General features: G+C 31.8%; 1 protein-coding gene across 1 annotated transcript; it reads right to left on the bottom strand.

Moving 5' to 3' along the window:
• Nucleotides 1–13764: 13764 nt before the first annotated feature.
• On the bottom strand, nt 13765–16254 carry LOC107954700 (U-box domain-containing protein 15). The gene is made up of 2 exons (XM_016890335.2): nt 15636–16254; nt 13765–14923 (listed from the first exon to the last, which is right to left on the bottom strand). The coding sequence occupies exons 1-2, from the start codon at nt 15971–15973 to the stop codon at nt 14098–14100; spliced, it is 1164 nt and encodes a 387-aa protein (XP_016745824.1). The 5' UTR covers nt 15974–16254; the 3' UTR covers nt 13765–14097.
• Nucleotides 16255–26326: the final 10072 nt, after the last annotated feature.

Genomic DNA, 26326 nt, shown 5'->3' on the forward strand with positions numbered 1-26326 from the left:
CAAAAGGACTAAATTGTAAAAAGTGCAAAAGTTGAGTTCTACATGTTAGAGGTGTCCAATTGTTATGAAATTTTAAATTGGAGGTCTTTATATGGTAATTAGACCATTGGTTAAGCTATGGACAAAAATAGACATGAGATAAGTAAAATAAGAAATTTTTAAGTTAGGCGCATTTTGGTAATTTGATAATTAAAAAGAATTAAAAAGGGGAAAGATGGCAAAATGTGCTCATCTTCTCCTTGGTGAACAAAAATAGCAAGGGGGAAGCCATAGTTAGGGTTTTCAAGGAAGAACGAAATTCAGAGTTAGATCGGGAAAAGAAAAAGATAGAGGACTAAGTTGCTAGATTTGGTCAAATTTTGTACCGAGGTAAGTTTACGGTAAATAAATGCAATATTTCAATAATTATTATTAATGCTTCTATTTTCCAGAAATTATGAAATTATTTAATATTGTCTCAAGTATGAGATGATAGAGAATTAGTGTTAAAAAGTCCCGTTGAAACATAAGAAATATATCGGATACAAATGTCATGACATTTGGGTAAAGAGATCCCATGTAAGACCATGTCTGGGACATGGCATTGGCATCATTGAGGTTATAAGAGGTCCCACGTAAGACCATGTTTGGGACATGGCATTGGCATCGAGATGAGAGGTCCCATGTAAGACCATGTCTGGGACATGGCGTTGGCACCGAGATGAGAGGTCCCCCGTAAGACCATGTCTGGGACATGGCATGGGCACCGATATGAGAACTCCCATGTAAGACCATATTTGGGATATGGCATTGGTAGTACAAGAAATATCCCATGTAAGACCATGCCTGGGACATAGCTTTGGCATGTTATTATCATAAAAGAGACCCAAGTATCCTTATTATTCCAATGTGGCTCAACGGGCTAGTAAACAAATTATGTTCCATGAAAGTTCAGGCAAAAGCATAAATAGCAAATTCAGGTGAGTTATAAGAGTTAAGAACATATTATTTTATCAATTGAGAATCAACATTTCAGCAAGAGAAGAGTAAGTTATAATCATGAGTTATCTAAGTAAACAAGTAAGTGAACGAGTAAGAGATTAAGTAAAAAGGAAATTAGAGATCATGACACTTAAGTATATTTATTTGTATTAAATGTTGTTATTTATTTGCTTGTAAAGTTACTAAGCTTTATATTTACTTCCTTTATTTTCCTTCTTTTATAGTATTGCAAAGCTAATTCGGGGATCTTAAAGACGTCAGAGAACACTCACACTATAAACAACAACAACTCGGTATTTTATGATGATCAATGTTTGAGCTATGGCATGTATAGGGACTTAGTCATTTTGAATGTATGTCCTTATGATATTGCTAAAGGATGATGTTTAAATATGTGATACTGTTTAGCTATTAAAATGTCTAAGTAAGAATATGTTTGGTATTATGAATCCCTAGGTGATAGTTTATACCTAGAAATTATGAAAGAGTAAAAATTTGCAATGAAACAGTTTTGGGACAGCAGCAGTGACGTGAATTTGAAAAATCACCAAGGATAGTATAAAATGAATTATAGAGTTAATGATATATAGAATTAAATATTATCGAGTCTATTTTCATATAAAAATAACGGTGTGGGTAAAGAAATTTTATATTCTGAGATATTTAAATTTTAGTGAGACAAGGTCAGAATGGATTCTGAAGTCCACTGTTCTGAATTTAGAAAATCATTAAAAATTTTAAAAAAAGAATTAGAAGTTATAATTTATAGTTTTTTTATTCCTTATTGAGTCTATTTTCAGTAGAAACAAGTGATAGCACCATATGAAGTCTATAAAATTAGATAATTAATTTTTAGTGATGAGAGGTCAGGACTGTCGAATAGTGAAGCAGGGGAGAATTTAACTAATAAACTCTACTAATAGGCCAACCCAAAAATTCTGAAAATTTTATGGTAAGAAGGTATACGAGTCTAGTTTTAGATAAAATTTATGGATCTAAATTTTGAGTTTTTAAACTCGAGTTATAATTAATTTAGTGACTACTACACAGGTGGACAGTTTTATTGTGAATAGTGAAATAAAGTATTTTTATTTGTTCAAGTAATCGGAAAAATTTTAATGTTCCCGGTTGGGACCCAAACTATTTCTATTGCATGTTTTAGGTTCTCGAGAGTTTTAAGGACATATTGATTGAATGTGAGTGAATTAATTTTAAAAGAAAATTTTTTTATGCTCTGAACTAGTAAGTTAAGTCAGGTAACGCCTCATACTCGACTCCGGAAACGGTCTCGGGTAAGGGGTGTTACAAAAATAAAGAAAAAAAATAAAAAAGATAGATGTAATAGATAAAGCATGGCGTGTATAAGTCCTAAGAAGCCTTGGAAATAAGAAGAATCTACAACCCCCCTTCAAGTGGCTCTAATTTTCTCTCCAAGAAAGAAAACTTGGCAAGAAAAAGTTTGAAAATGATTCTCACAATCTGAAAAGATTGTTAAAACTCTTTTAAAAGAAAACCAAGAGAAATTCTTAAAAATAAAAACTCAAAGAGAATTTATTAATTCAAAAGAGAGAAGTTGAAAAATAATCAATTCCTTTCTTTGTGTATAATGTAAAGGCCTTTATATAGGCTAGCTAAATAAATCCAAATAAAAATCTTAAGTATACTAGAACTCTAATTAACCTAAACAAGTAGTTTTAAACTAAACTTTCTTGTTGACATAAAACTCCTAAATAACTTAAAATATATAATAATTATCAAGAAATTGAAATTAAAAAAAATTAAATAATAAGAGCTGATAAATACAATATTGGACACATAAATAATAAAAATTAAGCCTAAAACCCAAACCCAATATGATTTAAACTTGAATTAAAATCTCGAAACTCATAATTCCCATCATAATCCCGTCTAGAAATTCTGCTTGTGTAGTCTTCACTAAAACAATCATAACTTGAGCTCTTGAACTCAAAATTGAGTGATTCAAAGTGCATTTCAAAGATAAAAGAGATATCTTCGAATGCCATGAGATATCTTAACCAAGAAATTCTTTGATCCCATCCAAAAATTTGTCACAAGTCTGCTTATTCCCTAAACTTAAAAAATGGTAACTTTGGTGAATGGAATTTAATAAATTTCACCCATTTGAGCATGTATCCTTCTGCATTTCCTCAAAAAAGTTTCATCCTCACACATTGCCTTTGATCAAATCTTGATTTTATTTGTTTAGCCTTTTATCTTATTGTTGAGACTTGAGATAGTGTAAGTCTATCACATCCATGGCTCTGAAATTATGACTTGAGACTCTCATCACCATATTCGATTAGCCAATCTGTAGCCAAGATCAAATCAAAATCTTTGAAAAGCATGATCAATAAATCTACCAAAAATGCTAAACTTTGAAATTCTAATGGGCAATGTCTACTAACTTGATAACCTAAAACCGTTTGACCCACAGGACTATATATAGACATGGCTACTTTCGACATTTTAGGTTTCAAAGTCCCAGATTTAACCGGATCAGAATTAATATACGAATGAGAAGAACCAGAGTCTATCAAAGCATAAACAAGTGCAGAGAATAGTATAAATATACATGTTACTACATCTGTAGCATCACCTTACTCTCGAGTTCAAACCACATTAGCTCGCGCCGGAGCTCGAGCCACTAAATGTTGTACCACAAATTCCTTTCCTGTTCTAGCATCACCTCTAGATGCTAAACCACCATGACTAATACCACAACCCCTAACTGAAGTTTGTCGATCTCTGAGTAATAGTATGTACAACAATATCATCCCTCAGACACTCACGAGTGAAGTGATCTAGTGATCCGCATCGAAAACAGGCATTAGATAATTTCCACCATTTCCCCAATGTTTCTTTCCACAATGCTCACAACTTAGCACTTCAGGAACTCTAGTCAGGCCTTTTACACTACCAACTGAAACTGTCAGTTGACAATCTCGCATTTTGTTCGATGTAGTCGATCTTGTAGCGCTCTCCAAGGCTCAGGAGATTCTCTAGTTCGTTTTGTCATTGGATGCAAACTATGGGTTTTAGATCATTTTCCCATAGCACGAGAAGGTTCAGATTTGTTATCCAATCCCATAGACTATTCAACCATCTTTGCTCACTCAAAAAAATCAGCAAATTCCTTTATTTTCAATACCACCAACTATGTTTTGAGTTCATCACGCAACCTACGTTGAAAACATTTACAACTCGCCTCTTCGATTAGTATAAGCTCTAAAGCATATTTGCTAAGTCAAAAGATATTCTCGCTCATAATCTATCATATATAGTTCTCCCTATTTCAAAAAAAGGAATTCTTGTTTTCGGTCCTCCAAATATAGTTCCCGAACATACTTTTTCTAGAACTCTTACTGAAAGAAATCCCAATTGATAGAACCAGCAGGTAGGTGACGCGTAACAGTTTGTCGCTAGGTATAAGCTTCACCTTGTAACAACGACACAATATAAGTAACACCCTCATAGGAATTACACTCTAGCTGTTGAAGTACTCGGGTTGTGGTATCTAGCCACATCTCGGCTGCTAATGGGTCAACCCCTTTAACTTCAGTGAATTCAGTTGCACCATACCTTTGCAAATCCTTAATCGAAGCTCGCCACACCATAAGCACAGGTACTACTGCTGGAGTAGCTCTTGCTACCCTCTAAAGGGTGTAAGCTATAACACGAAGCGTGTTTGAATCATTTTGACCCTCATTATCACTTCTATCAACCCTAGGTTGTTGAGCACTAGTTGAATCAATGCTCGGTGCTATCGATTTGACCCTATTTAAATTCTCAGTGGAGTGACCGCTACTATGTATATCTTGGTCAACTTCATTTCTTTATTTTCCTGACATTTTTTAACTATAAAATAGAGAGATTTATAATCAACATTCAAATCTCGACTCAGACTCGACTCAGCTATGGCTTGTACCTCTAGACTCGATTCTGAGCTCGATTTAGTTTAAGAATTTGCTAAACCTGGCTCTAATACCAATAAATGTAACACCCCTTACTCGGTTCAGTTGCTGAACCTAAGCAATAGGATGCTACGAACAAATACCAAACAATTACATCAAATTTATAATTTAAAATCTCAAACAAAAATCATTACTTCAAATATGTTCAAGTATAACATGTAATTCAATCATATTCGAGTTTATATTGAGTTTACAAAAGCTAAAATCCAACCCGGTATCATACAATGATTAGTTTGAAGAAAAAAAAGATGGAAAACAAATATGTAAATAGGGGTCACACGGTCGTGTCCTTTAACCATGTAAAAATGCTAAGACCGTGTGGAATGGTACATACGGCCGTGTACGCAAGCTGTACAATAGACTGTTGTTTTGTGGGGTTAGAGTTACACGGCCTTGCGAACAACCGTGTACACTCGCCAAGGTCATGTGGGTCAAAAGTGTAAATATTTTAAAAAATGTCACACGGCCGTGTAGCAGACTATGGCCATGTGCACCAAAAATCATCAAAAACATGCAAACTACATAATTGTGCCATATACCCATTTATGGCACACGGACGTATGCCAGGCCGTGCATTAGGTCGTGTCTACTTGTAGATACCTTCCACAACAAGCTTTTTAGCCTTAAATCACTTATACCACAAGCAACACTTTATACCAAGTTCAACAATATGCTACAATTGGTACCTTAATCAAACAATTTAAGTTCACACATAACACCATATTCAAACAAATCAAAAATGCCATCCAAGGCACCTCAAAACAACTAATATAACATACATCATTTGACCATTTCTAATACCTAATAATAATGACTCCATTCAAGCATTCAAACATGCACCAAACTTTACCAAATCCATTCAAACCTAGCAGACACATACCATTCATTTACTAGCATGCTTATAACATATTACCTATTCACCACATAAGCATTATAACATACATACCTATATCATCAACAAAGATTACCAAATACCATGATCATTACCAAATTATAATTATATGCATATTCACATAACATTTAAATGCTAAATTCATCCAACACATAACATATACAGCCAAAAAACTCTCCTAGGTACATGCCATGACCAAACCAAAATTATCACCAACTCTTGAGTCCAGGATTGCCACTGGATGCTGAAGTTGACGACTGAATCAAAGTACCTAACTTGCACACGAGAAACAAAACATACGCTTAGTATAACTCATAATCCGAATAGTAAAACATAACATAAATCATTTTAAATGCATAAGTTAAAATGAATAATGAATTGCAATTAACATGTCATCTGAGCCATTCACATATTCTTTATTCAATCTAACAAATGTTACTATATAAATACATAGCAAACCACTTCACACGTCATTGGGCATTTCAATTTTAAAGTCCATGTATTCATTGAGCATTTCTATCATTGTTCAACTCATTTCACCAATATACATTCAATTTCACATTTTTCTTTCATTACAAATACAATTGCCATCTTAATTTCCATAGTATGCATTTAAGATCATAGTCATCTTTAATTTAATTTGTTTCACATACCATAATTGCAATTCCCATTGTTGTTTCCCTATCAACATGACTTAGACTTGGACAGATATACGGATCCAACCAACACAATAATTTGGCACCCAGTACCTTTCGGATAAATTTGAAATAATAAATTGCGACCTGCATTGACCTGTAAAAATAAAAAAATAGTTGTGCCCAGCACTGGTCGGTACAACTGAAAAATGGGGTGCCCAACACTCCCCGACACGTAGTCGTAAAACCCTGAACTCTTTCTATCCTATGGCATGCTAATTATATCCGACCCTACCAAAACAATTAATAGGGTAGCAAGTTTCTCGATTCAATTTATAAACCAATTATTCAATTATATATAACCAATTCATCAACCAATTAACCATACATATACTCAAATCAATATGATTCGTCTCCATACCAATTCAATTTAATATATAAACAATACATATTATTTTTACAACTATGCAATTTAATCCCTAATCACAACTAATTAATCAATCAAATCCATTCAATTCAATTTATCATTTCACAAATTATTTCCCAAGAACTAACTCACCTTGAGATCTTACTATGCAACAATTCATAATGCAACAAGAAATTAATTAGTTTGGATTATAGAAACACAAACCGTAAACTCCGAGTTATTTATCGACAACTTTATCTTTTCCTTCCTTTTTTGAGGGATTTGGGTCGACGTTAGCTACGGATTAGAACAAACATAAAAAATTACCAATAAACAGCCAAATTCACATTCAATTTCAAATTTATGCAAAATTTTCATTTTATTCAATTTAGTCCTTAAAATCAAGACTAACATAATTTTCAAATTTAGCCTCAATTTTTCATGCCGATTACACTCTAGTCCTAATTGGACTTCCTATTTTCCATTTCTATCACAAATTTTGAATTTATGCATTTTAGTCCCTATTAAACAAAACCATCAATTGACTTTACAATTTAGTCTTTTTTTTCAACTCTAAACTTAAAATCTATCAAATTAACACCTAAAGCTTCAAGTATTCAATCGTGGAAACATTCTCAATCTTTAACAATCCTGAAAATATATAGCATGGGTCAACTAGCTTAAACTACCAAAATTCTGAAAACATAAAAATTATAAGAAAAAGACTAAATTGCACTAACCAATTTGAATATCAAAACCTTGAAACCCTTGCCGTTCGACTTCATTTCTTCTTCTTTGTTTAAGCTCAGTTTTTTGCATGAAAAGATGAATGAAAAATTATTTGGTGTTCCACTAACTTTATTTTATTTCAAATGGTTTAATTTTAACTTAATTTAATATTATTTTATACATTAATTAAACCAAATTTTTATTATAAACTCAATTAGAAATCGGACACTAAGGTCCTAAGGGCATAATTACTATATAAGCTCCTTACTTTGTATTCCTATTAAAAATTTCTTAAGAATTAAACTTTTGACACTTTTATGATTTAATTCTTATACTCTAATTAAGCACTAATCCGATAAAATTACTTGACCGAAATTTAATTCACTTTTAACATATCTCTATACATATTAAATGAAAATATTTACGAATCTGACTTACTGAAACAGGGTTTCGAAATTATATCTTCCGACATCACTGACTTTCAAGTCGTTACAAAGAGTCGAAAAAAAGGAAGAGAAATGGTGAAGAGTAGAGGAGGTTTTTCTCCCCTTATGGCCTGCTGGTAATGGAGAGAAAGATGAGATATTTTCTCATCTTTTAACATATTTTATTAACTTAAAATATTGTTTATTTGGTCAACAAGTCAAAGGGGTATTCACATGTGACAAAAATGCTATTTAATCACTTGGAATATAATTAAAAAGCTTCATTATCATCATCATCTCATCACCCAAAATTTCATAAACACACTTTTATTAATGTTCTAAATGTTTAAAATACCTCTAATGGTAAATTTATCATTTTACCCTTAATCTCGTATTTTTATCCGATTAAGTCAATAACAGTTCAATTAACTAAATTTGTTTTATAAAAGCTTCTCAATGATTTAAAATAACCTTAGTGCATCCGAAATTTAATTTCCTTGTATCGAAATTTTATTGGATTCTTCGGTATATCAATATACGATAAATAATAATTTTTTAGGGTGCTACATTTCATGCTATTAACTATTTTTTGCAATTTTCCATATCATTATCCTTTTGTTTTTATCACATACTATCTTTGGCAATCTATTAAGATAATTATATTTATTTAATTAAAAAAACTTAAATTTTTACTATTACTTTTATTATTATCACATAATAATACTAATAAATTTTTATTTTAATATTATTTTAACAATATAATTAATAATAAAATATATTCTTTTCCGTTTAATTTTTTTTCTAAATACATGTTTTTATATATTATAGATATATACATTATAGATACAATAATAAGTTGTAAATTCTAACACCATGTTTGGTTGGGTGTAATGGCATAGCCATTACACCCCTATTCCGTGGGCCTCACTCAGTCCTTTGTTTGGCGTAATCCCCAAAATCCACCGATTTATATTCCCTTCCTTTTGGTCAGTTTAGGTGTTACTTTAGTTTTATGCCCTGTTTTACCCTCCCGATTCACGCTTCTATTTTACCCAAAATCCACCGTCTTCTGTTTCTTCCTTCTAGCTTTCTTCTCCACTCTCCTCGTCGTCTTCTCCTTCTCTTTTTTACCTCTCTTTGGCATCACAACTGGACTTAGAACACCGATCAGAAAGCACCCTCCATCTCACGTTTTCCGTTCCTCTCCACCGGTGAAACTGGTGAAGTTTTTACTGTTGTGTCCATGGGAACCGATAAAGAAGATACATCCGTCTTCCTAGATCGTGCTTCTCAATCAACCAGAAGGAGAAGGTGAATCTTCAACCTAAATTAAGATAGGATTCCTATCACTTAATACGGTTTTTTCTTTTTTTCAAAAAAGATCTGTGTGTTTGTTTTTTTTTCTCAATTTTTAGTTCATAAACGATAAAGAATACTTTTTTATTTTATTTTATTTTTACAGTGATTATGTTGAGATTTCCTATGAAATTCTCTTTTTATTTGCAAGGAATCTACAACTCTAGTGTGAATCAGGGAAGCATGCAGGTGTGGGAAGCTACCATCTAGTGTCCTGCTCCTTTAACATCCTCTAGCGTACCATTCGTGGGTGTGTTCTTCTTTTCAAGATTTTTTTTTTCATAGTTCTTTATTTGGTCTGTGAATGAAAAGGATGGAAATTTCTGGGTTTTTGATGCTTGGTAATTTAGGAAGCCTTTATTATAAACTTTTTGATATATTTTTTTCTATTTATTTGAAGTTCTATGATTTGGATATTGGAATATATATTGCAAAAGAACCAAAGGAATCTTATTGAGCGAGATTCTCACCCATAAAAAAGTCAATTTTGATTCAATTCAAGCTTTAAAATTCAACAATTTTTCAGTACGATTTTAGTGGAAGTCGTGATATAGTAAGGTTCAAAAGAGAAGTTCAATCTCATGGCTTATATGTTTGCCTTAGAATTGGACCTTTTATTGAAGTGATATATTTCCTGGTACGTTGTATTTAGTTATTTATTTTTAAATGCATTTGGTTTATTTTTGGAAATTTTGATATCCTTCACTTAAAACTAGAATAAGAATGAACTTTTAATCCTAACAGGATTTGTAGTTTTATATTTGTAATTCAACACTCGTTTTTCGGTATCAATTCATAGCAGAGTGTTAACTGGTGCAAAATTGTTGCTTTAGATGTTTATGTTTCTTTACTTTGTTATGCAAAGTTCTCATTTCTTTTGTTTGAAGTTTCAAATTGTCTACATCTCTTTAATTTTGTGAGTTTAGAAGATGGCAGCAGCTTTAGATTCTTTTGTTGACAGTCACTAAAATGCTTGGTTCTGAGGTTAGCAAAATTACATTATGTTATTGTTTAGCTATGTGATCTTTTTTTCAGCGTCTAGACTTGCAACTTTTATTTCTTTCCTGAAGTATTCATGGCTGGCCTTTGTTTGGTATATCTCCGGATAAGAGTTTGAAGATGTCTCAGAAAACTTAAAAAACTGAACATACTCGAGTACGAGTAGCATAGCTTGCAAATGTGACTCTATGGTACTCTTATTTATATGTGTAGTTGGTGATGTTGAAATGGATGAGTCCTTAATATATTAGAAAGTTAATCGGTTACTACAATGTTTAGCTCTTTCTTAGTACTTTGAATTTGCCCATGTGTATAATGTGTCAACTGATGCTATTAGTGTAGAACTTTGAAGGCTAAAACTAAATTTTAAATGATTTCTTCCCGGAGTTGAATAAGATGAAATTAACTTGGTCTGGGCAATTTGCTGGAGCTTTATTTTTCTTTGTAGCTTAAGTTTTCTATAAAATGATTCAAACTACCAGATATTATGTATCTTATGTTTTCACTTTTTAGAAAAGAACCCATTAGACAGTGTTTTCATTTATATTTCACCAGTCCCGTCTATTTAAGTTTTCACCGGTCCCGTCTGTTTAAGTTTACTGATTCTTGGATTACATTGATAATTTGATATCTAGATGCTATTAGTGAGCAATCATCAAATGGTTATTTGCTTATTGCTGCAAGTGGAGCACTGAATCAACAAAGAACAGGAGTAAGTGGAATTATTTGTCACCAGCTAAGCTGAGTTACTTTGACATTTCATTTTTTCTTTAAAGTAATTGTACCAAACACCCATATGCAACGTATATCCAGAAATGTGTATAAGGATATGATCTTCTGAAAATCCTCTAATACATGAAAAATCTTAGAAAAACATTAAACATACGTTGCCTGCTTTTCCATTTCCATTGCTTACACCCGAGTCTGAATAAGCCCATGTCAAGGATGTAGCTTTGCCCGTTGAGGATGTAAGTAGTAAAGGTAAAAATGGGTTAAAAAATATTGGATTTGGGTTTCTTTTTAGCAATTTGTTTATTGTGCTTTTGTTTAGATGATGAGAAAGGAAAGTCAAGATGAATGAACAAGTTTGATTTTTATTTGATTGGTTTGTTATGTTCATGTTAGTCTGGTAAAAAGTCTTAAACTGGGTCTGAGGATTTAATCTGTGCTTCTTCTTTGCTGGAATTTACTTTTTTTTTATTTGAAAATTATTTTTTTGGTTGTTGAGAAAGGAAGGGAAACTAAATCATGATATATGTATATATTTGTTTGGATAAATCATGATAGTTTGTTTTTTTGTTATGTTGTTTAACTTTGTTAGTTATTTGGTGCCAGAGCTGAAAACCCGAATCAAGAACTACTTTGAAGGGGATGAAGAGGCACTCCCTTCAGTTCTTGAGGCCATTTTGCGGAGAAAGTTGGCTGGGAAGCATGAGGAGACCAATGATGAATTGATGGATGAATTGGAGGTGCAACCACGAGACGATGTGGATGATGAAGAGTTTGAGTCAGATTTTGATAATTTGTACTCGACTGATGAAGAGATACTTGTAATACTTGCAATGTTTTTGATGAAATAAAGTGTGGATAGAAAAACTGTCAATACTTGCAATGTTTGTCCATAATGTTTGTAAATGAGAAATGACCCTAGTCTACTTCATTTCTCAAAGCCAATTGCTTGCGATTGCATGTAAATGTCACTAGAAAGCTGTTGCTAAGACTTAAGAATCTGTTTTATGAGTCAGTGTTGGTTGTTTCAAGTTCACTTTAATGTCACTCTGTTTACTGCTTTCTAGTTTAACTTTTGTATGGTAAGTGATTTGTATACTAGTTGTTTCTCTTGAATATGCATGCAGAACTTACATATTAGTAGTTACAAACATAGATTTGCTGCTTGATAACAGATAGATCTTTTTTCTTTCATAGTTTACCATGGTTGCTTTATGCCTATATGATTGTTCATAGAAAATTTTTTTTGGAAGAAGCCTATGCTTGACATTTGTTTAATCCATGCTTTCTTAGCAAGTATCTACATTATTAATCTATATTATATAGTATTATATATTATGATTTTATTAAATTCATATAAGAATATTTAATATTAAGAATTTTATTACATTATATATTTTTATTAAATTATATTTAATAATAATTATTTTAAATTTTATTATATAGTATTATATATTATGATTTTATTAAATTCATATAAGAATATTTAATATTAAGAATTTTATTAAATTATATATTTTTATTAAATTATATTTAATAATAATTATGTTAAATTATATTTTATAGTATTATATATTATGATATTAGAAAATTCATATAAGAATATTTAATATTAAAAATTTTATTAAATTATATATTTTTATTAAATTATATTTAATAATAATTATGTTAAAATATGATAAAATTATTTATTATTTATATTAATAATCTTATTAAAATTTAATAACAATAACAATAATATCTACCTAAAAAAAATTCTGCTAAGGGTATTCTAGTCATTTTAGTTTTTTTCCTTATGCAATTACACCTTTATTCTATTCAACCAAATACAAGAATACCATTACGCCTCTATTCCATTCCATTCAACCAAACAAAAAAATTATCTATTACGCATCTATTCCGTTACACCTCTATTCCATTAGAGCGAACCAAACATGCTCTAAGTTAGTTACACCGGTCCGCCCCTCCTACTGGGTGGGAACATTTTGACCCACTAAAGGCGCCCTCTACTACCGCTAGACAGTAGACACAGCAATCCCTACACTCATGTTGTGTTAATATTTTTTTCGTGTCAATTAAAATATTTTGTATTTGGATAAAATATGCTGTTAGTATTTATATTTTGATAAAATTTGAGATTTAATTTCTATATTTAAAAATAAAAAATTAAATTATTTTTATTTTTATTTAAAAATTTTGATACAATCATTAAAAACATAATTATTTTCTGTTAAAATTTATTAACTTGACCACACTGTCTATGACTGGATTAAAAATTTTAAATTAAAAAGGTAGGAGACTGAATATTTCCCTTACTAAATCTCAAATTCTACAGAAGTAGAGGGACTAACATGGTATTTTAACCTTTATATTTATAGAACTTTTGACAAATGTTATTTAAATTTGAGCACTGCTCATATGGTTGTAGCTGAATACGATGGTTTACTTACTTTCTGGCAATAGCAGTGTATGCTAACGTCTTGTATTCAAATATTCACAGAACCACCAGAGTTAAAATCAAGATGCCAACAACACTTCTTGAGCTAATCCGGCTTCCTGATTCTCGAACTGCAGTAAATCTTGCAGTAGTAATGACTAATGATACGGTCCAAGGGAGAAATGAGTGAAACTAAGTTTATTATGATCAGGGAAAATGTAGTACATCAAGAAAAGCACAACCTTGATTCAGTGCACCCTCTCCTATGATTTGGAAATGTACATGTATTATAACAGAGAAGGTTCTCTTCTTTTTTAATTATATATATACACGAGGGTCGGGTCAAGATGTACAGTCACACCCTCGAGGTAGTAAATAGCACCTCTGGAAGGTAAAAACGTCGAGTAAAAGCTAACCCATGATTTTTAGTCTATTGATTCTCACTGTCTTGGATGGTGATATAGAATAGACACAAAGTTCAACTGGCATACGTGCTTCCCGCGTAGAAGGCAAGCATCATGCAGATGGAACTTTGGCAGGTGTGCAAGATGCAGCCCTATGTTGGATGCGGTTCATGCTGAGTTCCATGCTTCTTTGAACCATATCTTCCAGTAATCTCTTGGCAGTTTCAGCGGCTTTATCAGCTCCATCGGCACGGGTAGCAATATCATACACGATTTTCTCCAGAACTGAGGAAGCCAATTTCTTTTCCTGAGGTGAATCTCTGAGCAAATCCAAGAGAGTCCGAGCTCTTTCTTGAGCTATGCTTGTGCCTTCTACAGTCAGTCGTAAAAGCCCAGGGATTGCACCTTCTTTAAGAATGAGTTCCCGATATTTTTCTCGACAGCTCTGGCACAAAGAAAGCAAAGCTCCAACAGCATGCTGCGTGCTGATAAGAGAGCCATCTTCGACAGTCTCCACGAGGGTTAAAATCCCACCATCTGAATCACAGATCGCAACTCGCCCTTCTTCGGACATAGAAAGGATTTCAAGCAGGGCAGTTGCTTTTTCAGCAAACTTGGAATATTTCTTGCATTCTTTCAGGAGGTTGATAAGTGGGGAAACGGCTTTGGCATCGAGAATAGGTGTTGAGTTCTCTTTGCAGGTAGATAGATTGTGTAAGGCAGTGACAGCATCGACTCTTCCTTGAACACTGCCCAAGCTAAGGATTTGAACCAGAAGGGGTGCAGCTCCAGAGGCTGCAATTGTTGGTTTGTTAGGTGCAGCAGCCGAGAGTGTTAATATTGCTGCTGTGGCTAGCTCTCTCAAACCACTGTTTTGCAATTTGAGAAGCTCAACAAGAGGAGGGACAGCCCCTGCTGTCACGATATTGACCTTGTTTCTGATAAATAAACAAACACATCACGCAATTGTACAATAACAATTCAATTAACCGATGAAAGAAAAGGAAGGTGGTAAGAGTAAAAAGTACCATACCGCATACAACTACATGAAAGTAAATGATTCAATAAAAACATTCTGGAAACTAGTATCCTTTTAAACAACATTTCTTATTCTTGCATTACAATCATCACAGAACACAGTCTATTACCTAGGAACATAGTGGTCAGAGAGAGAACACACAGACACTAAATTTAAGCAACCATATACAGAGATTTGCATTGCATCAAGAAGCCAGCTTTCCTATAGATTCTCATCCAAAATATCCATTTCAACATTAGAACCTATACAACCACAAAAAACAAAGAGCTAGACTTAACATGAGCCATTCCCCTCAATTAACCTCTTTGCTTGGACAAAGGCCAAATGGATATGCAATAAAATCCAACAAAAATCAGCCAACACAATCATCAAAACAACACCCCATGGTCCATTTTTCTCGACATTTGTCATATAATAGAAACCTAATTGAGTTTGCTCAAAGAACCGGAACAATCCAAACCCGATACCTCGTCATTAACTTCTATACAACTACAACAATAAATTGCAGAAAGAAACCAAAACCCATCAAAAAGTTGAAACTTTAAAATAAACCCAAACATGGATCTATGTTTAAAAGGAGAAAGAAAAAGTAGATGGAAAGAATTAGAAACCTTTCATTTCTAACAGCAAGGTTAAGGAGAGCAAGAAGGGAGGCTTCACGTGCATCAAGATTAGGAGACAAGAGCATAAAAACTAGAGGCTGAATAACACCGGCAGAAGCAAACTTTGAACGTGTCTTAACAGATGATTTCCTAACAACTTTTCTTATATCTCTAGCAGCTTCAATCTTGGCCTGAAGATCTCCAGTTATGAGTTTCTCAGAGAGTTCCAGAATAAGGATTTGTTTCTGGTGATTCCAAGTCTCCTCTTCTTGGTCTTTTCTGGCGGCACTTGCGGTGGTCGTTGGGGTTGCCGGTGGTGTCTCCTCCTCCTCCTGGTCACGACCCATTTCTCCTTTTTGGATTTCTCTTTTTTCCCAAAGCAGTGAAGCTCAGCAGCTGCGGTTCACTAATAGACAGGGTTTGGTGTCTTGGTTTTCTGCCCTTTTTATCTTTGGATTTTGTTCTTGGGTCTATCTTTTGTCCTAAAAACCCAACAAACAATGACAAAAGCAAAACTCCAAATACACAAAATCAAAAGAATAAACATAAAAACTATAATTATATGTACTCAAATTTTAATTATTACATCTTATTATATAAGTGCAAGCTTTTTGCTTTTTGCTTTTTCCTTTCATTTTCATAATTATTTAATTACTTAACTTGGGAGAAAGAGTTTGTGAGTTAGGAGAATAGATTTAAAGGGATTTTTTTCTCTTTGAAGGAAAGAAAAAAAAACGGAATACTTGTTTTTGCTTTTTCCCCTATACTGATAAGTATAACACAAAAACTACTGTATTTCTATATAATAATGGTTAACCGAAACAGAAATTTTTTGAGTGGTTAATATCCTTTTTCTTGTATTATTTTGTTTTTTTATAAAAATAAATAAAATAATCATATTAATTTAACAAAATTCAACGGAATTTTTACGAACAGTTACAAATTTTCATTTCTGTCAAAAGTCACATTGACGATGCGATCAAATTTTATGTTCTATTCTCTAGGAATATATTCAAATTCCCATGACCCATTTTATTTTGTTTTTTTAATGTTGTTTAATAAAACAACAAAAATAATTTTCTTTTAGCTTAGTAATATAACCTAAATTTTCTATTCTAAAGTTAGTTGAGGGTCTAATTTAAAATATTTTTAACTTAAAAATATTTTTTCCAATTCTATTCTAAAGTTAAGAAAGAAAAAGTCTAATCTAATTTCATTATTTCCTTTCTTTCAAATATCTAAAATACTTTTTATACGAAATAAATAATTTTAATGAAAAGTTCTTTTTTTTTAATATTTTGCGTCGTTTTTCTTTCTCTTGGTTGAACCCTAATGTCTCTTCTTCCTCTTTTCAACCACATGATCAACAACTAACCTTAGTCTCAACGGCCATGTGCCATCTTCTTCTTCTCTTTTCACATCCTTTCTTCTTTTGTTGGCTCGTTTCTTCCTTCTTTTTAGTTATGTTTTTCTTTGCTCTTATTATTATTGTTTTTTGTTCTGTGCGTGGTGGGTTTGGTGCATGTCACTAATCTTATAACGTTCCAAAACTTTTGATGTTAGAAGGGTTTAGATAATTAAAAGAGGTAAATTAATAGTACTTATAGTAAGAAGGTACTTAATTGGTAACGTAAGTGGAAATTAATTGAGTCATTGGCAAATAATATGTTAAGTATGATGTTCAAAATGTTACTTAGATGTAAAAACATATATGAACTTTATGAAATGAATGTACAAAAAATCCCATAAAATACTGAATATGCTTAGAATTAGTTAATTAGACTAAGTATGTTCAATTGCTAATTCAAATAATATATGAATCAATTTCGGAAAAGCACTTGACTAAATTATAATTTTTGTATTGATATTAATAACGAGTTTGGTGTTAAGATGAGAACTAAGTCAATTATGTAAAAGATGAAAAGAGAGTTAATATGTAATTTAGACATTAAGGGTGTGCTTGGTTAGGTGAAAAAGTGGAGAGATGGGAGGAGAGAGTGGAAAACTGGAAAGACTATCAATTTTAAGTGTGCTTAGTTAGGAAGAAAAGTGAGAGGAAAGAAAATATGAGAGATGAACATTTTTCATCCAAATGCATAAAAATCAATCCTTTGAAATTGGAATGATTAGAAGAGAGAAAATGAAAAAGAGGTGTATGTTAGTCCAAACAATGCATTATTCACAAGTTCCATTTTTGTTCCTCTCATTTTTCAACTCTACCAAGCAATGAATGGAAATAAAATTATTTTTCTTTCAAAATTTCCATATTTCCTACCAATAACACCTATGGAAAAAAATTTATATTTTCCATTCTTCTCTTTTTTACACTTTCAATTTTCAATCTTCTTTCCATTCTACTAAGCAAAGTCTAATAGAAAGAGAGAGTGGAAAAATAGAAAGAAAATAAATTTTGAGTGTGTTTGGTAGGAAATAAGTAAGAGCGAAAGAAAATAAGAGGGATGTTCATTTTTCATCCTAATGCATAAAAGCCAATCATTCAAAATTGGAATGATAAGAGAAGAGAAAACGAGAGAGGTGTATTTTAGTTTGAAATCATGCATTTTTTGAAAGTTTTATTTTCTTTCCTCTCATTTTTCAACTCTACCAAACAATAGATGGAAAGAAAATTACTTTTTCTTCTTTCAATTTTTTCATCTTTTCTACCAAGCATACCTATGAAAAGAAAATTTATATTACTATCTTTTAATTTATATTTTTTTTGTCGAGAAAGGAAGTAATTACCATTAAACCAAATTAAAATATTGTTCGACACAAGGCACTACCATGCTTGTCATTAGCTAATATAGAAATTAAACTACTAGGGGGAGTCCTGCACAACCAAAATAAATTAACGCCTGAAGGGTCTTCAGTAATAGACAAGTCAAACTAGAAGTTGCTCCCAAGTCGAGCTAGTGCATCGACACATTTATTTCCTTTCTGAAAGACATGTTTGAGTCACTTAAACGTCATACTATGGGGGGGCCAAAGAGGATAAATATTAGATTAGTGGTCATAAAATACATAATTGTAGTGGCACCTACTTCAATCGCTAAATAAGTAATACTAAGTTCCTTAGATAAGGATAAACCATCTCTTAAAGCCCAAAGTTTAGCCTCAACACTAATGGCTCTTGGGATATGTCGATAAGCTCCAATTATCCAGTCACCAAAATGGTTCCTTATAATGGCTCCTACCCCTATTTTCCCAAGTTTACAAATTGAAAAACCATTTGTATTAAGTTTAAACTAGTTTGTTGGAGGTGGTTTCTAAGACAAAGAGACAAAGTAAACATAATTACAAGTATTTCTAATAGAATATCTAGTAATTACCTTTTTTGATGGATCACATCTTTAACATATGATAGCTCCTTTGGGTAGCTAGTTTCCTTATCCACTTGAATTGAAAGTCATCAATTTTGAGTTCTTAAACTATCTTAGCTAATGCTTGTTCTTCATGTGATGCTCTACTAGGATCAACTTGATAAATTTTTACATAATCAAGAGCAGAAGAATCCTTTCTAGAAGGAAAGTTAGAGTAATCAAATATGACATATATAGACTCTTCTACTACTAGGGTTTTTTCGTTAAACACTCTATAAGCTTCAGAACTAATGGAATATCCAAGAAAAATGAATTCATCACTTTTGGCATCAAATTTTCCTAAATTATCTTTTTCATTGTTTAAAATAAAACATTAGCAACCAAAAGGATAAAAATAGCTAATGTTAGACTTTCTTCATTTGAAAAGTTTATGTGGATTTTTCTTTGAAACAAGTCTGACATAACTCTATTAATAATATAGAAAAAAGTGTTAAAAGCTTCCACCTAAAAATATCTTGGAAAATTGTTTTAAAAAAAGCATGGTTTTAGCCATTTCCTTTAAGATCCTATTTTTTCTCTCAACAACTCCATTTTGTTGAGGGGTTCTAGGTGCTGAAAAGTTGTGTCTAATACTATTTTCATTACAAAATTTATCAAAGTCAAGGTTTTAAAATTCTTTTCCCCGGTCACTTCTTATACTTGAAACTGAACATCTCACTTGATTTTGAATCATTTTACAAAATGTAATATTTTTTTTCTAAAGCTTTGTCTTTTGAAAACAAGAAGAAAACCCAAGTATACATAGAGTAACCATCAACAATAACATATTCATATTGTTTACCACCTAAGCTCATGGTCCTAGTTGTTGGAAAATTGGTTAAGAAAACGATTACTATTGGTAAAGCGAAAGTTTAAAAAATTTCTTAAAATTGAGTTCTTTTTTGATAGTTATAGTAATAAACCCTAAAACAGAGTTATACATGTGCTTTATGCAAGGCGGACTCAAGTTAATCCCAACTTTCAATCAAACGACCTTCTTCACTATCCTTGTACCGCGAATTGTGTTGAGTGTAGGCTTGAGCAACACGAACCAAAACATAGAAAAGAAATGGTTTATTTACTTTCAGTAGGAAAGTATTCTATAAAATAGTAAAACTCATAAGTCCCAAAAAATAGAATTTATTTTTAGTAAATAAATTATCACTACTTTCTGACAGAATATGATATATGAATAATGTCTAAAGTGTGGTTTTAGGTCAAATGATCTTCTCTATTTATAGAAGGAAGTACAAGAGTTCTAGTTGAATAAGTCATTGATAAATAATATTATTTAAATAGAAAAACAATTTCACTCTAAGTGTGAATTAAATTAGGTGGTCGTGTGAATTGGTCAATTAGCAAATTTGATTAAAGAATTTTCTTGAAAAATTAATTTGAAAAATCTTAGTGCTTTTTGGGAAACTTAATTTTGATCAAGTAAAATTAAATTAACTAAATTAATTGAAATAAATATGATATTTTTGGAAATTAATTTTTAAGTAAGACAATTGACCCGATGGGTAATTGAACTTGAAAATTGGACCCAAGATCGAAAATTGAACCTAAGAACCAAAACCTGAGATTGAAACCCAAAAATTGTTTGAACTAACCCTGTGTATGAAACTAGGTCGACGATCCAACCGGTAGCTAGATCGAACAGGTCAGGCCATCACTAGTCCAAATCGAATCAGTAGAAGCCGAACTAGCTAGGCCCATTCGGGTAAAACGATGATGATTTAGGGTACTCACGCGAGTTGGGGCACGATAGAGGTGATCCGGTGAATGGTCAACGGTGGTGGTTTTTCAGTGGAAGAGTAGTGAAAAAATTAGACTCTTTGTGGGACTCTACCATGTAACTTAATTTCAAATTAATTTTTCCAAAGATAATATTATTTTAATAAATTTAATATTAAATTTAATTTAATATTTATATAAATAATATTTTATTAATTTAATATTAATGAAATTAATTCTAATCCTAGTTGAACTCTCTGTAAACTTTCCCTATATAAAGAGAGCATGAGTCATTATTCTCATACACTTGAATTCAAGAAAATTTGTAGAGAGAAAATTCTATGAATAAATTATTTCAGAAAATTTCTAGAGATATTCTTGTTATTTACAAAATTGACCTCAAAATTTTAGAGAATTATGAAATTGCCCCATAGTAATTTTGTGAAAAAATTTCTGATTCAAAGCGAGCCCACACTCGGAGGCATGAACTTGAGGATAGCGGATAAGACTACTCAGTCGAAGCATTCATCCTAGATGAATCATAAAGGTACGATTTTAATTAAGTGCTTATTATTTTAGATAACACAACTAAGTTCTTGTTTTCGGAAAAAAATAAACTCTGGGTTTTCTTTTAAACCTATTTTTTGTTGCGTTTTTCGAACACGATTTTCCAACACCTAAACCATTTGGATACTTATGTTGTTATGCATCTAGTTGTGGCATTATGTGTCAAGTTTTAGCCAAATGTATGCCAAAACTATGGTAGTTAGCATGCTCATTTATGAACAACGTAAGTGTTGTAATTTCCATTTGAACTTACTAAGCATCTAAATGATTACTATCATTGTTTCTTTTATATGTAGATCTCCAATTTGCGAAACTCACCAAGTCAGATCGTTGAGAATATCACACTATCATCAAGATGGTACAATTATGTTCATTTGGAGTCCTAATACTGTGGCATGTATATAAGGTTATCTTGTTGTATAAATGATCATCCTAGGGTGGATACCAATGTGGTAATTATAGTTAAGGTTTAATTTGTATGTTATGCTTGATATATGGCCTAGATTGATTATGTTGATGCCATTTGGATTTATAAATTCAAAGTTTACCTAAGTCTTATGTGGCTAAGTTTGCAAGTGGTGTAACTTGGTGTACTAAAATTGATAAATGGCTTGAATATTCCTAGGATTTGATCATGAGTTGTGTGCACCAGTTGAGCATTTGGTTTCAAAGGTTTCATATGTGTAAATTGCATAAACGCCATGATATGATGATTTGATAAATTAAGCTGAACCGTGTTTTATGGTGATTGCCATTATAGGTCAGAAAAATTTCTAAGCTATGTTGAATGTTAGGTTGTTCTCCAAAGGGGATATATCTTGTAGTAGTCTATTGACTTAGTCGCAACACCACCTTATGGATGTCGTGATACTAGTTAAAAGAAAAAATGAACCCATAGTATATTGTCTGTAAAGTCGCAACACCCTCCCATGGAAGTCATGACACCAACTATCATTGTCGTGACATCCCTTGCTTAAGGTCACGGCACTTACTCGATGAAGTTCCAAAATTTTACACTTTAGTCCTTATGCCTACTATTTTGGAGGTCACGACTCTAGCCTGAAATATTATGAAACTTTAAATTTTAGTCCTCAAATGGTCTCGAGTTATCAAAACAGCTTTTATAAGCTCGTATAAACCTTGAATTAGACTATACTTTGTGATATAATGATGTAATGATCATGTTAATTATTATAAATTGTTGAATTAATAAAAATTAAGTTGTATTTAAATCTAGTTGCTCCGACAACGAATGTGACATCCTATAACTTAGACCCAACGTGGGTTAGGCAAGAGGTGTTATATTTAGTGGTATCAGAGCTACAATTTAGTCGATCCTATGACTAAATTGTAGAGTGTGTCGAGTCTAAAAATACATGTCGCAATAGCCTGTGCTAGTGTGATGTATCATTGATCTAAATTGGCTTTGGTTTTCTATATAGATTGTCCATATCAACTAACCCAAATCAAGTCGTAAATGATGAAGAATAATGTAATGCCTCCTGCCCTCTGATCAAGGAGCTCAAAGTTTGCCCGCTTTGCTAGGGCTAGGAGGTGAGGCTGGAGATGCCTTTATGCAAATGATGAACTAATGGTTCAACTAGTTTGTGGGAGCCACTCATTTGGCTCCTCTACAAAAAATTCTACCTCCTCCACTTAAAATGCCCTTAGTGGCACAAACCCCAATCCTAAGCTCCTATACGATACCTATTGCCCACCCTTTGATTAAAAAACTCTAGGTAATGACCCAGAATTCAGTGGTGTTAGAAAATACAATTTAAACCTCATTTTTATAAATTGAGTTTGTAAATATTAAATAAAAATATTTATGAAGTTATTATATAAATATATTGAAGTTTAATCAAGTAATTTAGTTGAAAAAGTAGTTAATTAAAGCTCAAAGCCTAAATTGTAAAAGTTCAATTACTATTAATTTTTAATTAACCAAAGGCTTGATGAACTAAATAGCAATTAACCCAAGGTCCAAAATGGTAATTAACTGTTGCCAAATGTGTGAACGTTTGGAATGGAAATACTGCAACAAAAGATATGAAATTAAAACAACAATGTCCACAAGTATACGAGTCAAATTGTAATATAGTAATTGTACAACGGGGTACAAGAAGTACTCAGAGTATCGTACCCAATAGAGGATGGATTAAATCTAAAATTATTTCTACAATAATAGTTCTAGAAAGTAATCACCAAAAATCATATTGCGAAAAATAAGAATATTAAAATTAATATTAAGAAATAAAATAAAATAAATAGAGATAAATAAACCAACAAAGAAAATCTCAATTAACAAATTGAAGATTAACTCGCTTCAATGATTGTATTTAAAAACAGAACTCGAGTTTGTTTTAGTGAATTAGTTATTAACTAACCAGTATTACCTTTCGAAACCAGTATTACCTTTTGGCCTCTACTAATTAATTAATCGACTAATACTCACTTATATTTTGACCTCACTTTCTTGACCGAGATAAATTACTCGACAAACTTATCTTTCGACCTCGTTTAACCTAGATTACTTCATAGGGTCGTCAATCCTAGGGTTTAAACATACATAATTTATACCAACTAATTCTATGGAGAAACCCTCGCTCTTCCGCTAACTACTCCCATATCTACTCATTAATCTTCCTAAAAGACTTAGCACTCATCGATTCAATTACCATATTTCCTAATAATAATTTAATCGTGCAAACACACAAATAAACTAAAACGAGAGAAGGATAGAAATTGATTAGTTTGATAAATTAGATGCACTTGGTTCTGCAAAATCATTTAACAACTAGCGAGATATTGATGTCAACAAGTAACAAGTGAAAGAAAAATATAAAAATACTTAAAAACGAAGTCTTGGACTCAAATCGAATCCAAGTTCAAGAATAAGAAAATAAATTGTTTTGAAAGAAAATAAAAAGCTAATTAAAATTTAATCTATTAACTAAAACCCTAATTTGACCTCCAAGGCTTGCCTCTACTAAGCATGACATAAGCCTTCTATTTATAGGCAAAGTTAGCTTTTCAATTAGGTTAAATACAGTCCATAATCACACTAAATATTGATTATGCAGATGAAAACACCCTTAAATAAATTTTTCCCTTCGTCAGCCTTGTGTCGCGACACACAACTTCGAGTATTAAATCTGGAGCTCGTCTTGCTATGTTGCAATCCCGAAAGCTTGTTTTGCAACTTAGCAGTAGTTCCTGATGCGTTTGGGCCTAAAAATAGGTGTTATGCACACTTAATTAAATTATTAAAACTTCCTTAGGGTCCGTATTGGCACAAATGGTCAACTAACTCAAAATTATGTGTAAAAACGCGTATTTTGCAATAGTTTAAATCTAAGTTATAAAAATTAAAAATGAAATAATTAAACATGAAATGGCTTAAAAACAAGCTTGTTAAGTTCCAAAAATGACCTAAACTACCACTACAATTTGTGGCAGGTCAAATACCTCCAGACTTAAGTCGTTGCTTGTCCTCAAGCAAACAAGATAAAAATAAAAGAAAATGAAATGAAAAACAAAATAAAACAAAAGTACTTGAGCATATATTGTACATGAGATTGGATTAGAGTGCTGATAATAGGGAGATTTGTTAAACAAGTAATTCTAGCTAGATGTCTAAACGACTTACGATTTTCACATTCAAACGTGCTAGTTCAGTATGTTATAAGGCAAAAAGGCTAAAGAAAGTTAAACATATGACTCCATCAAAATGGACACACAAGTATAACATTTACGGTTGAAAACTACACGTAGTCTAAATGCTACATACTCGGTTTCTTTTATCCATGTTTGAACTCTAATACAATATTTACAAGTATAAGCAATTCACGAGTATTTGTGCCAATATGAGTGAGATTTTCTCAATTTCTCATATTTTGATTCATTTCACTATGGTCACTCTTCACTCCCTTGGCTTTTAATCATTCTAGGTTTTTATACCAGTTGCTTTGCTTTTAACCCTCAAAATGCTTTTGGTCCCTCAGTTAATTTTAATTTTAAGCACACACCTGCCATGATTTTATACTTGTTATACTATACTTTTTCAATAACCATGGATTTAATCACTAAGTATTTGAATTTAAACAACCTATTATTCAAACAGACGTATATGCCTATTTGGAACGATGAAAATGTGCAAGTGTACACAATCGCAACAAGTAATAAAAGTGACAAGTAAATGTCGAGTTATCGTACCTACAGGGACTGTAAAAAGGAATATTTATGAAGTTAATGTTAAAACACTTTGGTGATGGAAAATATTTTGGTTTAAAGATGATTAAAAACTAAGGGTTAAAAACTAAGTAAAAAGAATTAAAAATAAAAAGGTTCTAATGCACAATTTCAAATAAGGTTTAATCAAGATGATATAATTGTGTTGGATTAATTACATTCCTTTAACTTATAATTATTAAACTTATGTTTATACTGCTACGAACAAATTCGCGGCAACTCGGTAATTTGCTAACTACTGCTCATACTTACTTATTAAATTAATCAATCTCTTGAATAGTTTTCAATGTCAATCCAAACGATTAATCAATCCTCAAAAGCATATAAAAGATCAAGTGAGGTAACAGAGTATTTCTACCTTGAAACAGTTTAATCACAATAATCTTGCAAGTTATGCAAGGCATATGTATTGCCAAATATAATGCTAAATTAACTTCAACTACCTTAGAAGAATAAACAAGCACCGATTAAGTATTGTGTCGACTAATTACAATTTCAATACGATTTAATAATTAATTCATTAGTTATCTAACAGTTAATATTGCAAGAATAACTTAGGCATGATTTTACTTAATCAAGCATTTTACCGAGGCCTATAACGACACAAACACAATTTCAATAATTCAAGTAGGCAAAATATAATCAACCCAACACAGATTAAATTCAAGCTAGATTTATTAAATTAACCATTTCAATAGCATAAATATTCGTAAAATTTTTTTTCAAAACAACAACGAAATTTAAAGAGATACGGAACAAGAAGCAAATCCGGTGTTTCTCCGTGGCTTG

This window comes from Gossypium hirsutum, chromosome D07 (genome assembly GCF_007990345.1).
Source record: "Gossypium hirsutum isolate 1008001.06 chromosome D07, Gossypium_hirsutum_v2.1, whole genome shotgun sequence".
Taxonomy (NCBI): domain Eukaryota; kingdom Viridiplantae; phylum Streptophyta; class Magnoliopsida; order Malvales; family Malvaceae; genus Gossypium; species Gossypium hirsutum.

What these genes read in the sequence shown, in the direction of transcription:
- LOC107954700 (XM_016890335.2), bottom strand. Translation starts at nt 15,973, where the DNA reads ATGGGTCGTGACCAGGAGGAGGAGGAGACACCACCGGCAACCCCAACG. An exon ending in CTTGCTGTTAGAAATGAAAG is followed by an intron (nt 14,924 to 15,635) that starts GTTTCTAATTCT and finishes TTTATTTATCAG; the next exon opens with AAACAAGGTCAATATCGTGA.